The sequence below is a fragment of the Haematobia irritans genome, chromosome 1 (assembly GCF_050003625.1).
Source record: "Haematobia irritans isolate KBUSLIRL chromosome 1, ASM5000362v1, whole genome shotgun sequence".
Lineage (NCBI taxonomy): Eukaryota > Metazoa > Arthropoda > Insecta > Diptera > Muscidae > Haematobia > Haematobia irritans.
This window is the reverse complement of record NC_134397.1, coordinates 3,655,337-3,668,831: the sequence shown is the minus strand read 5'-3', so window position 1 is coordinate 3,668,831 and position 13,495 is coordinate 3,655,337. Positions and strand designations below refer to the sequence as shown.

Genomic DNA, 13,495 nt, shown 5'->3' with positions numbered 1-13,495 from the left:
GTAATTGGAAGATAGCGAATATCAATGTTTTTTGTTTTTGCTTTTATTATGGCATTAGCTGAAATTGTGAATGAAATCCGTATGTGGATACCCACCCAACAACACAGTTAATGAACTTTAATGTCATTGTTTAGACAGTCTATCATAACTTGGTGTATTAATCACTCTTACTCCCATTCAAATTCTAACGCCTTTTTGGGGTTTTACGAATTGAGGTGGCAGAGAGAGAGAGAGAGAGTTAGAGCCCCAAACCAAATTCACCTACTTAGAGAGCATTCTCACATTTTGTGAGAGTCTATTTGTTTTTGTTGTACGGTCAGACGATACTCTCGTCTTTGAAGATTTATTCCACCTTCGTGTACTTTGACTACCATGGCGCTTGGGATATATTCACCTCCCTCAATCTTTTCTATTCCTCTCTTGAAACCTGTTACTGTTTGTTGATATTGCCTTCGGCTATATCTGTAGTGAATGTGCTCAATAGTTGCGTGTTTTTTTATACCGGAGGAATATTCGTGTGTTTTGTGGTTTAAATGGTGTCAACTTCAATTACTTTAAAGCCACTACAAAATTTAGAATTTTATAAATGATTTTATAACGATATGAAAGAATAGTAGAATAATTGAACTTGAAATATGACATTATTTATTCTTACTAGATGAAAAATATATTAATAAATTAAATATACATATTAGTATATAATCAGATTATTTACAATATTTTACCCCAATCCACTATTGGTTCTACACCCCACACTGTATAAACAAAATATCCCCACACTGTATAAACAAAATACCTCAATATCCATCTGTTGTTCGAGGGCGCAACTCTTATCCGCATATAGTAGTGCTGCAATTCTTTCGAGTTGCTGCATAAATACATCTTTTCTTTTTGTTAAAATTACGTTCATTATAAAAATAATTCTAATAATTATTCATAACGAGACCACTAGACTCCAAAAAATAGTGAGAAGAATATACGATCGAAAAAGTATGCCATTAGATATTTCTTTCAATTGGCTATAAAATAAAAATTAAAATACAGTGCACTCGCGGTAACGTGAACACGCTTTTTCTTACACTAACTACTCCGTAACGCTGCAAAAACATGAAATTTAACGTTAAAGGCTGATTCACAATGCCAAGTACAATTTCAAATACACCTACGGATTTTTTTAGTGATCTAGTTGGGCTTGTTTCGTGAATTCTAATTATTAATTTAAATTGCGTTATTTTTTTATTTTAATTTATTTATGAAATTAAATTATGTTTTTAATATTACTAATAACAACAAATATAAACGGCCGTAAGTTCGGCCAGGCCGAATCTTATGTACCCTCCACCATGGATTGCGTAGAAACTTCTACGAAAGACTGTCATACACAATCGAATTACTTAGGTTGTGGTATCTTAAAACTTATTAGCATCGTTTTCTAAATTGTGAGTTAGTCCATACGTGGTATATATTAGACAAAAAATGTATGTATAGGTAAGTCTACAAATAATTACGAATCGACATGGACTTTTGCACGGCACGTAGGGAGCCAGAATTGAAATATGGGGGTCGCTTATATCGGGGCTATATAGAATTATGAACTTGATATGGACCAATTTTTGTGTGATTGGGGATCGATTTATCTGAGGGCTATATATAACTATAGACCGATATGGACCTAGTTAGGCATGGTTATTAACGGCTATATACTAGCACAATGTACCAAAATTTCAACTGACTCCTCCAAGAGGCTCCAAAACCAAATCCCAGGATCGGTTTATATGGGGGCTATATATGATTATGGACTGATATGGACCACTTTTGGCATGGTTGTTAAATATCATATACTACCACTACGTACCAAATTTCAACCAGATTGGATGAATTTTGCTTCTCCAAAAGGCACCAGAGGTCAAATCGGATCGGTTTATATGGGGGCTATATATAACTATGGACTGATATGAACCAATTCCTGCACGGTTGTTGGATACCATATACTAACATAAGGTATCAAATTTCAACCGAATCTGATGAATTTTGCTCTTCCAAGGGGCTCCGGAGGTCAAATCTGGGGATCGGTTTATATGGGGGCTATATATAATTATGGACTGATGTGGACCAATTTTTGCATGGTCATTAGAGACCATATACTAACACTATGTACCAAATTTCAACCGGATCGGATGAAATTTGCTTTTCTTAGAGCAATCGCAAGCCAAATCGGGGGATCGGTTTATATGGGGGCTATATATAATTATGGACCGATGTGGACCAATTTTTGCATGGTTGTTAGAGACCATTAACTAACACTATGTACCAAATTTCGACCTTAGAGCAATCGCAAGCCAAACTTTGGGGTCCGTTTATATGGGGGCTATACGTAAAAGTGGACCGATATGGCCCATTTGCAATACCATCCGACCTACATCAATAATAACTACTTGTGTCAAGTTTCAAGTCGATAGCTTGTTTCGTTCGGAAGTTAGCGTGATTTCAACAGACGGACGGACGGACATGCTCAGATCGACTCAGAATTTCACCACGACCCAAAATATATATTTTATGGGGTCTTAGAGCAACCCAGCAAAAACTCTCATTACCCGGTAATCTTGTAGGTAAGCCTATTTAAAAATTAATAACCACTTATTAATTGGCATCGCTTCGGATTACATTTACATACGCATGTCCTAGGAGGGAAGTACTTCTTCCCAGGCATACTTTCGGCCATAAAATAAGTAGTGCATTTAAAGCATATAATCACCTAATATGTAATGACTTATTCGTAGATACACCAAAGTTTGCAAAATAGCCACTTATTGTCTCAGCCAACCAAATCTCGAAACTATTGATTTCTATCGCCGATTACAATGGATCAAAATATGGCGAGTGATGCTGTAATAGGAGAACTACTTGAATAGAAACGAATATTGTATAAACAAACAAAAAATCTAATAAATAATCTAAATAAGATTACACGCAAATTAATTTCACACATAAAATAGAAATAAATGTAGGTTGTTTAAGGTAGTTGGATTCGTGAATTACGTTATAATATATCCAATAGCCAAGTCACATTAGGTTCGAATCTACTAAAAGTGGATTTTAAGTCTCTTTTTTATAAGGCAAATTGCATTTGAAATTTAGTTTAAGCGCATTTTGGAAGTGTAATGTGAATGAGGTTTAAGAAAGCATTTATTTAAAACATAATATGACAATGTCATTAAACACAATTATTATGAAATATTTCTTAACGGAAAAATTTTCAGAATTACCATTACATTACATATTCTTTTTGATTTTTTTATGTAAGTGCTCGATTATGTGAATAATTATACCTAATGGTACCATCATTTATTCTATTTTATTAATTCGTTAACTACAACTGCCTAAAAATTTGAGAACAACAATTCGAAAATTACCGAGAAGTATTTATGTTTGTCATTACAAGTTAGTCATTATAACTCGCCGCAATGTAATGCAACGTGTAATGACAGCTTTACTCCTGGTAATGTCAATTGTAATGAGATGTGGTTACCTAGTTTTTGCTGGGAATATTTCGATGTGTTACAAACGGAATGACAAAGTTAATATACCCCCCATCCTATGGTGGAGGGTATAAAAATAAAAGACTTTCACGCTAGAGCGTGTAATCCTCCCAAATATGGCTGAAATTCGCTGAAGTTCGCTAATGTGAACTCTCTTGGTTTTAATTAGTTCACGTTACCGCGAGTGCACTGTATTTTCAAATTTATTTTTTAAACGTTATAGGCCACACTAACAGTTATGTCTACTTGTCGAAATGACCATTGATCACGCTTCGCTCTCTTTCTTTGCTTTGAGTCATAGCCAAGTTGAAACGTGGCCATTTTAAGCCTCAAAGAAATACTTTTATGTCAGTTTAATGTTCATCTAGACTTGAGCAATGAGAGCTAACGAAAAGTGGTGAGTTTCTGTTTATTGTATTTACAACTGAAACTCGAATAGCGAAGACTTAAAAGAGAGAATGGAATACAAATCTCAGTAGCAATGGTTGTGTATTATGGTAACAAACTTGACTAACATGAAATATCTTTAGTTGGCTAGAGAGCTTGTGTGGTAACGGGTGTTAAACGCGTCAAATTAAAGTGGTAACGTTAAACGAAAGCCTCTGCAATAGCTTAAATTATTAAAATAACCAAGATTTTAAATATTCAGAATACATTGAAAAAATTACTCTATACAATAATTTGTACAAAAAAATTTTAAAAAATTACATTACTCTAGAAAACACAAACCATAAAAATTAAAAAAAAATGAATGCAAGTGGTATTCCCAAGACATGCCCTCACTTTCATTTCGCGTTAACTTGGAATTTTTTCATGTGATTACTTAATACTTGTTGTCTGGAAAAGAAACTCGCCTTACACCTTGATTGTGTCTGTGCATATATCTGCAGCTGCGTTTTTATGACAAAACGTCACATAACTTTTTATGTGAATGGAAAAGAAACGCCGAAAATAAAAAAGAATGCAGTATTACTGCAAAAGTTTTCAATTTTCGTGTGGCGGTGTTTAAATATTTTTTTCTCTAGAGTGACTATTTTTTGCTTTATTTGTTGGACCATTTGAAACCGGTTCCACTGGTGACTTTTAGAAAAAGTCAAAGAGAGAATACCAACGACTTCTTATTATCATGAAAAATATGCATTTGCTTTATAGTTAAAAAAGAACTTAGAATTGATTTGTTTTGTTTTTGTGTATGTGTGAGAGTGGGATAGCCAAAAGAATTCCAAAGAGATAAAAAAAAAAACAAATTAATGTATAAGTGAAAACAAAAGACTTAAGCCAGAAACTTGTTTGCAAGGCTAATGAAAAGAAGATCTAACATGCCAGGAATCTAAGAATTTTCGTCCAACAAAACTCTAATCGAAAAGAAAAAATAATAAAAAAGAATTCAAAAGCAACAAAAACAACAATACATAACTGCATATGTTGGAAAAAGTCACACAACAAATTTTAATCTATGTATATGGTATTATTGCAAAACTTTCGCTTAATGACTCACAATACCATTAAATTAAAATTTATCGTCACATAAATGTCCAAAAGTATCATGTGATCACATATCTACTATCAAACTAATGTTTAAATATAGTTTAGTAGTTCGAATAAAATTGGAAAGAATATTTGTTGAATAGCCAAAGAAATAAAAATAAATATCTATCTTTATAAGAAGGGTGATATAAATTGCATTAATCATTTAAACTAATTGGCGCCAAAACGACCATCTTAACAAATATACTCAAAAATATATTGTTTATGTTTTCTTATTCCACATTATTGTGATGTTATTGTCGTGGTAAGCTGTTTTTCCCTATATCTATCATTCGATTACTGAAATTGGATACAAATACATCAAACATTTCATCTAATTATTATTGATGAAATGTTTGTCAAAATAGTTTAAAGGAACATAGAATTATGAAGAATTAGGGCTCTAAAGTCTACTACTGACAAACTGACTAGTTTTAGTCAGCTGACTATTTTTAGAAAGTTCGATTCCATCTACAAAATGGTATCGTCTACTTTCCAATACTTTCAAAATCTAGGTATTCGAAATACAAAGTCAGTTAATCGTCGTGTGATTTAATATGTTCTTAAATATTTTCAATGTCTACTTATATCGTACAGCGAACTTTTTTAAAAAATATAAACAAATCTAAAAATGATAGATACAATTGGGATAGTCTCCCAAAATCAAATTTCAAGAAAGTTGAAGGAATTTGCCTTAGCACTTTATATAGGATTGACTCACAAACAGTGATTCATAATGTTGGCAAAAATCCGATTTGAGTATTAATAGGATAAAAAGGGTATTTTGCTCATAATTACGAATATTAGTTAGTATCTTGCAAAATCCGCTGGTGAACCTTTTCTTGAACGTTGAAGGTAGTGAACTTACGGTATCCACCCAGTTTAAAACGTAGTAGCATCCGAACCAACGATGATACAGACCTAAACAACTTTAAAAATACCTTTTATTGAAATAGGTTAAAGTTAGAAAACATGAGAATTTTCTTCTACAAAAATAATAAGTAATTGATGTTTTAAATCTTTGTATTAAAGATACCAATCGTGAAAAAATCTATATTCTAGATAAACTTCAATTATAAAATAATTTGAAATAAAAGTTTCTTAATTTGTATGCTTTTAAGCTTTGCACAGTACTCGAACTTAGAGGAAAATTTATTTAAGATCAATCAGATTTATCTGTCATTAGCTTTAACAATAAAATGCTTAAATGAAAAGATCATTATTGATAATGTCAAAAATATTCATATCAGAGAAATGTTACGAAAAAAATTAATCAATGATTTACCACAATATTTTTTTCAGTATATTTGTTGATTTTCGAAAAATTGCTCTCAACAGAACTTATACAAATGAGGTTCTGAATATTCAATTATAAAAGAGGTGAATATTAGTTATTTTCGAAAAAACATTATATTAATAACCAACAAAATTGTTGTGACACCAACATAGATATTATGTATTATTGTTTTTATTCACACAATTTGGATTTTGTTTGACTCTTACATATATTTATTTTCTTACATCTATTTTGAAACCAATACTCATTAGCATCATGTGGCCTTTAATAAAATAAATTGTACCGAATTCAAGAAAATACCAATAAAATTACCACAATCATTAGGCCAGTTGGTAACGTTGGCAATAAATTTGTTTTCTGTGTAATTCGAAAAAAATATATATATATATTCGCGAAGAAATATAAAAGAAAAACAACAAATCCAAAAGTCATAGTGTTCACTTCCTTGTTGCCTAATATACAATAACAAAAGGGAGAGAATCAACGAATTAAGTTCAAATCAAATTGTACCATACCTCAAAACTACAATAATAACAACAACAACAAAAGAAATAAAATAATCATAGAAAATCCAATTGAAGAAAATTGAAGAAGAGGCGAAAAAAAATAAATTGCAATAGAAAATAAAAGATATTTATATATAGGAAAAATGTTAACAAGTAAACGAAGAAAATCTTCAACAGCGACGACATCTCGGTTGTCGGTGCCGAGTTCATCAGCAATTCCATCATGGTTTATGGTTGCTTTAATTTGTGGCTTAGCTTTTTTGTCTGCCACTATTCAAACTCAGGCAGCAACAATTGCTGGTGGTGAGGCTGCCGCCGTTGATGAGGCCGTGGCAACAACAATGATGCCGATGGCTGCAGAGGTATCATCAACTGGAGAAGAATTGCAAAACAACAGCAACATGAGTACATTGACGGCTAACACTAGCACCAGCAGCAACATGGAGATTGATGTTGAGGCAAAGGCGATAGAAACTACAACAATAACTCTTCCAACAAATAATGCTAGTTCAATGACTCCATTCGAAACGACTTCGCCAAAAACAACAACGGCAGATTCGTCAGCATCACCAACACTACCGTCATCATCATCCTCGACATCAGCACCAGCATCATCGTTTTCAATGGCTGTTGTTTTGGACGAATTCTCATCAACTACATCTTCACCAGCAACAATAACAACTACACCATCCAGCGCCCCAGATACCGTATTCGCCTCCACTAAAACCGAGTCAAATGATGGTAAGTGTGTGTTTTTTTGAGATTTTCCTTCTTTTGTTTTGGAACGTTATTGTTCTCCTTCTAGCCAAACAATAGATTTGCTATACCCTATGGTAAGCAAAGGTTAATACTAGCTGGAACACTTGTTTGTAACATTTCAAAAACAGTAGATTATAAAATTATTTGTATGTTGGTAATAAAAAGAAGGAATAGCGTTAGGAGTACTTTGAAAAAATTTGAATTTAATATCACACATAATCTAAAATTTTAGGATACAAAATTTACACTTTGTGGGTTTGAAGAAAGAGAACATTTCATTTTCATTCATATTCAAAACTATTTATAGGTAGTATATTTATGGTGTAAAAAGTGTACTGTACCAAAAATGTTGCACTAAAGCAAAATTATCTTTACTATAGTTCATGGAGATTAGTAATAGATATTTAAAATATATTATGATTTATTTGGAAGATACTGCATTAAAGATTTAAAAATTGTAGAAAACATAATATAGATTATTTAAGGTTCAATTTCCTCTCGATTTTCCAATCGAGATTCCATGTTTAAGACATATCAGATAATAAGAAATACAATAAAATAACTTATATAATACCCTTTAAGGTTAATAGATATTTCAAAAATATTTTAGGAGGACATTTTTACCTAGAAGAAGTATACACCATGAGTTTTGAATAAGGCAGAAGAACAAAGTTTCGGAACAAAATCTAAAATTAGTAATATTGAACAATGAACTTTAAATACCAAGCCAGCAAAGTGTTTTTACAAAAAGTTCAAAGAATGTCGTCCTTGTGTTTTTCAGACGTATTTACTGAAACTGATGTACATAGATGCCTTAAGTGTGATATGAGTATTGATTTGTTACAAAAAAATATTTATTTAAAGAAAAAATCAGCAAATTATTGAAGGCTTAATTGTGATATTATGAGTGGCAGAAATCTATGAATTTCACCCCAATGAAGAATATGTTACTTCTATATGGAATAAATATTTTAATGTGATACAAAACGAATGGTAATCTTATTATAATATACGTCTCATCCTAAATTACAGAGTATTAAAAAATAATTACATAAATAAACAAAATACTTCAATATTCTAATAAAAATATCATTGATACATTTTTTCTTTACGTCTTAATTTACAATTAATTATTATTCGAGCTTTATGGACAAAGTAGATTAAGGAACTTGATCAATAGAACCATTGAAAAGAAAACGCCAGTTTCAGTTCGGGCGAATGAATTTTTCCATAGCCTTTAGTATAGATCTGGTTGGGATAGATAACTCAATTTTGGGCCCTTTATGCTAACTTCTTATGGAGAAAACATTTTGGGAATTTCCCTCTTACAAATTGAATCATCTTTACCCTCACGGTGCGTCATATTTTCATATAGCTACAAATCCGTATACAGAAGGTGTAATCAGCAATTGTGGATTAAAAATTGATTCTTTATAAGTTACAACAGAATTTTCTTAAATCGACAAATACTTGTTAGATCTCATCAATGTAGCATACACCCAAATCGCATACACTTCTACCACCTTCCATTATCCGTTTTTTTGGATCTACTAAGAGTTTTTTCTTGCAGTTGGTGAATTGTTCAATTTTCTTTTGATTGTTTGGTTAATAATAGTGGTTTTCTCAGAAAAAAATGTAATTTTTGAGAAAAAAGAGTTATGTGATCGTCAAAGCTTTATAGCAGAATAGAACGATATTAGATAAAAAGGCACATCACTGTTAATTTTGAGCCACTATTTCTTACAAACCAACTTTAGTTCTTTGGAGATGAAGAAAGATGGTTAGTTACATGCAAATGGTTGCTTTATACTGACATACATATATAGAAATACAGCAAACCTTTACAAATTCCAATTAGCCTTTTTTTGGATTTTTTTTAGATCTTTGAATTCATCACTCACTCTCAAACAGATTAGAATGGAATGTATTCGTGTTTTTGTTTTTTCTTTTGAGTTGGCTTGCTCCAATCATATTCCATAACAACAAGAAAGAAACGGGGTTCGATCCGTCATCATACAGAGTGAAACGGAAAGGTACAAAATTGAAAAAGAAAATGATAGAAAATATTTTACTGGATGTAAGGTTGAAAGGTTGTTCTAACATAATCGGTATCATGAAAGCTTTTTGAAAACGTTAGGATTTTGAAGCCATTCTAATCTTTGTTGTTATTTTTTTTTCGTTTTGGGTGAAAATCTTTGTTCGATTTAAAAAATTAATTACAATTTCTTAAGAGAATTAGAAAAGATTTAGTCTTTAATTGTTTCGAAGGCGTGTTGGGTGTGTGTGTATGTTTATCCAAATGAAAATGAGATAACAAAAACAATAGAGAAATTGAAAATTTCCGCTGTTTTAACGATGTCCGCCCATTTATCAATTAGACAGGTAAAATTATGTTTAAATAAATAGTTTTCATATTTTCTTGGGTGCATTTAATATTAGTAAGCAATTTACTAAAATTCCACGAAATGAAGGTGTTCTACCGTGATGACGTTGAGTATAGTGGAGAATAAAGAAAACAAAAGACTGAAGCAACAAACGTTTCTTGAAGACTCAGAAGTTATAAAAAACAATCACCGGATGTTCTCTATCATTTTGTATATACAGAACATGTATAGTTTTTTTTTTTTTAAATTTAATTAAAAGAATGATTTGCCACATTGAACTAAATCACAAGTTGTTTTTGACATGAATGGAACATGTATTTTTGATTATTATTTATGTATGCTTTCTCGGTTGTTTTGATTGTCTTTGTACTACATGAAGGAAGTAAGAAGTAATATGAAAACTAGAAATTGCAACTTAAACTTGTGAAATAATACTTTCCTGGGTGCTAGTCACCCACATTTGATTTGCAAAATTTTATAAAAAAAAACAGCAAATTTGACAGAAACTTAAAAAAATAACCAATTGTTTGGAAAAAATTTTCCTTTTGCCGTTTAAAAAGCCTCTAGACCAAAAGATTTGTCTTCCATTATACGATGTTGAGAAAGGACTATTTAATTAAATTGTTTACAGAAAGAAGTCGAAATGAACTTTACATAGAAAAAAATTTCCGTAGTTAAACTAACGCTAAATTTAACTTATTTTTATTGAAAAAAATTATTATTAGTTTTATTATTTTTATTGAAATTTTCCACAGCTTAATGAAATCTTACTTTTTTTAAGTATGTACACGGATGAAAAAGACTGTTTTTCATATGTTTGGCTATAAACATTATATGTTTGGAACACAAATTTTTAAACACAATATTTTTGAGTGCAAGCATATAATGTTCATAAACTAGCATAACATGTTTGGGACATATATGTTAATATGTTAGAACATATTATGTTTGGGACATAAAATGTTTGTAAATATAATATGCTTGGATGCAAACATATATTAATTTAGAAATAGCCTATAAACATATATTTGTTTAGTAGCTTGGAGCGCTATTTAACAGGGAGCCATATTGAATTAAGTTGGTGGTTGTTGCTTGTTATTACAAAATTAACATTTTATTTTTCCTTGGGCAATTGATCAGCTACTTCTTTGATCCTTACAAACTGTGTGGTCCTCTGTTCGAATCCCCGTCCGGCAAAAGGTAAAATTAAAATAAAAAAAAAAATCATAAAATTGAATAATTTCTTCTACAATGTTTGTATTACAGAAAAAGGTGCTAAGAACTAAAAAATCTCGTGGAAGTGAGAAAGATGTCGGGGAATATACAATTGGGCAGAAACAAAATTTTGAGCATTCAGGTCGAAAACCTATGTTGTTAGCACCTATATTACCTGTTTATTTTCATAATTCATTATGATTGTAAATATATAAATAAATAAATAAAAATTTGAGCACAATATTGTTTGGGAGAATTTTTTTTAAGCATATAATATTTTTGGGTGCAAAATGCTTCCAAACATATTATATGGTCACATAATAACATATTGTTTTTTGGAAGACAACATTATTGAATTTGGATGCAAAAATACAAAATGTTTGGAACTTAGACTACCCAAACATATATTGTTTAGACCAATATGCTTTCAAACATATTATATATTGGTAGAGATCAAACATATAAATGTTTGGGCAATACCCAAAAATGTATATGCTTGAAGCAAAATATGTTTGGGAGTATATGTTACAGAAGCGATTTTTTGTGAGGGTGTATCAAAAATTTTATGAACTAAACGTGAGTATAAAGTTCAATGACCGTACACATAAGTTCAATATGAACTAAAACAAAGGAAAATTTTCGTACGATTCCCAAAAATAGTAAAAATTTTATGAACTAAACGTGAGTATAAAGTTCAATGACCGTACACATAAGTTCAATATGAACTAAAACAAAGGAAAATTTTCGTACGATTCCCAAAAATAGTAAGAATGAACAACTGTATGGCCAAAATGGTCATGATTTGGCGCCAATGATTTTCTACAACAGGGCATTAAAATTTCCTGGTTTTAACAACGCTTTGTGGAAATCTCAAAATGTGGAGTAAAATTTAGTTCAATTTTCGTGCGTGGTAGTTCATTCTTCCTATAAAACAGTTCACTTTTTTTCGGTGTAGGGGATTTTTTAAATGATTCAACTCCAACCTTTCAAAGTCTTTAAAATATACTTTTTTAGATATCTATTGAATAAATATTTCGCATAAAATAATTCATTATTCGTTTGGTTTTCATATTAACTCCCACACTGCAGGTCCATTAAATATAGATTTTATTCTATCTTCTAAATGATATTTACAGTAAGTAGTGGCAAGTAGAAAAACAAACGAATAAATAGGAAAAATAATAAAGCACATTTTTAATCAACAGCATTGGGTAGTATAAAAAGTCATTAGCAGTCAATTAGTAAAGTTCGATTTCTAAATATGGTAATATCTTGTTGTGTATGTACTTTGTCCACTCCACAATAAATCTGTTCTAATTGGTCTATCTCATATTTTCGGATTAAAGTCTATAAATGAATAACTAACCCGTATATAACACCAATGTGAATAATTAAGTTTATGATGGTTTATTTTTAAGAACACAAGGCCAATATCCAACTTTATTTAAATTTTTTAAGATAAATCAAATTTCGCATGGTTTAATATTGCATATATCTCCTTGATCATTGCTAATTTAATTTAATCTTATATGTGGATAATTACACGAGTCTAATATTTGAAGTTCAAAGTAACATTAAAAAAAAAAAGCATCTATTTTTTATTTTTAAATTGAAAAGAACTTTTAATTACCATGCCAAAGACATTGAGGATTACCGGTGTCCAAGAAACAAGTGTCATTACCAGTAAATTCAAAATCAAGTGTTAAAACCATTTAACTTGTTGTTAGCAATGGCCAACCGAGTGTTCCATGTTAATTCTTGCCACTTTGGCCTTTGCTTTAACATTAGTTCGTATAATAAAATCTATAAAATTAAAAACTAAGAGAAGTAAAGATAAAAACAACAACAACAACTATTGCCACTTCCAGTGTAATAAGACAAACAAGTTTATTTCAATGTGGGCTTTACAAATCTTTTCAATTCATTAAGAATTTTATTTGCTGTGTTTGAATTGAAGATTGGAATTGAAATTGAAACACTTAAGCCTTAACACACTGTGGCAAATTTCAATATGGTAAGAGATGAATTCAAATATTCATATGGGAAGAAAATTGTATATTGCTATTAGTGTAAATGCCAAATTTCAAATCTTATCAAGGTCACTCTGTGAGTCTGAAATAACAGACTGCCACTATACCTAACCTAATTTAACCTTATTGGATGTAAATTTGATCGAGAAAATAAAATTCTGAATTTCCTCTTTGGCAATCTTGTATACCCTAAACTATGTGGTTTCTAGTGTACCAGAAATGCTGACCATAGACCCAT

At 30.8% G+C, this 13,495-nt stretch overlaps 1 protein-coding gene across 3 annotated transcripts in view; it reads left to right on the top strand.

Moving 5' to 3' along the window:
• The first annotated feature begins 4,044 nt into the window (after positions 1 to 4,044).
• sas (stranded at second transmembrane protein) overlaps positions 4,045 to 13,495 on the top strand; it is a 44,161-nt gene continuing 34,710 nt past the window's right edge. For 2 of the 3 annotated variants that reach the window (XM_075288964.1, XM_075288962.1), the window contains exons 1-2: positions 4,045 to 4,121; positions 6,615 to 7,610. In XM_075288964.1, the coding sequence (XP_075145079.1) occupies positions 7,013 to 7,610 (598 nt within the window). In that variant the 5' untranslated portion in view covers positions 4,045 to 4,121; positions 6,615 to 7,012. The remainder of the gene's footprint in view (positions 4,122 to 6,614; positions 7,611 to 13,495) is intronic. The other variant, XM_075288963.1, reaches the window with a different exon arrangement.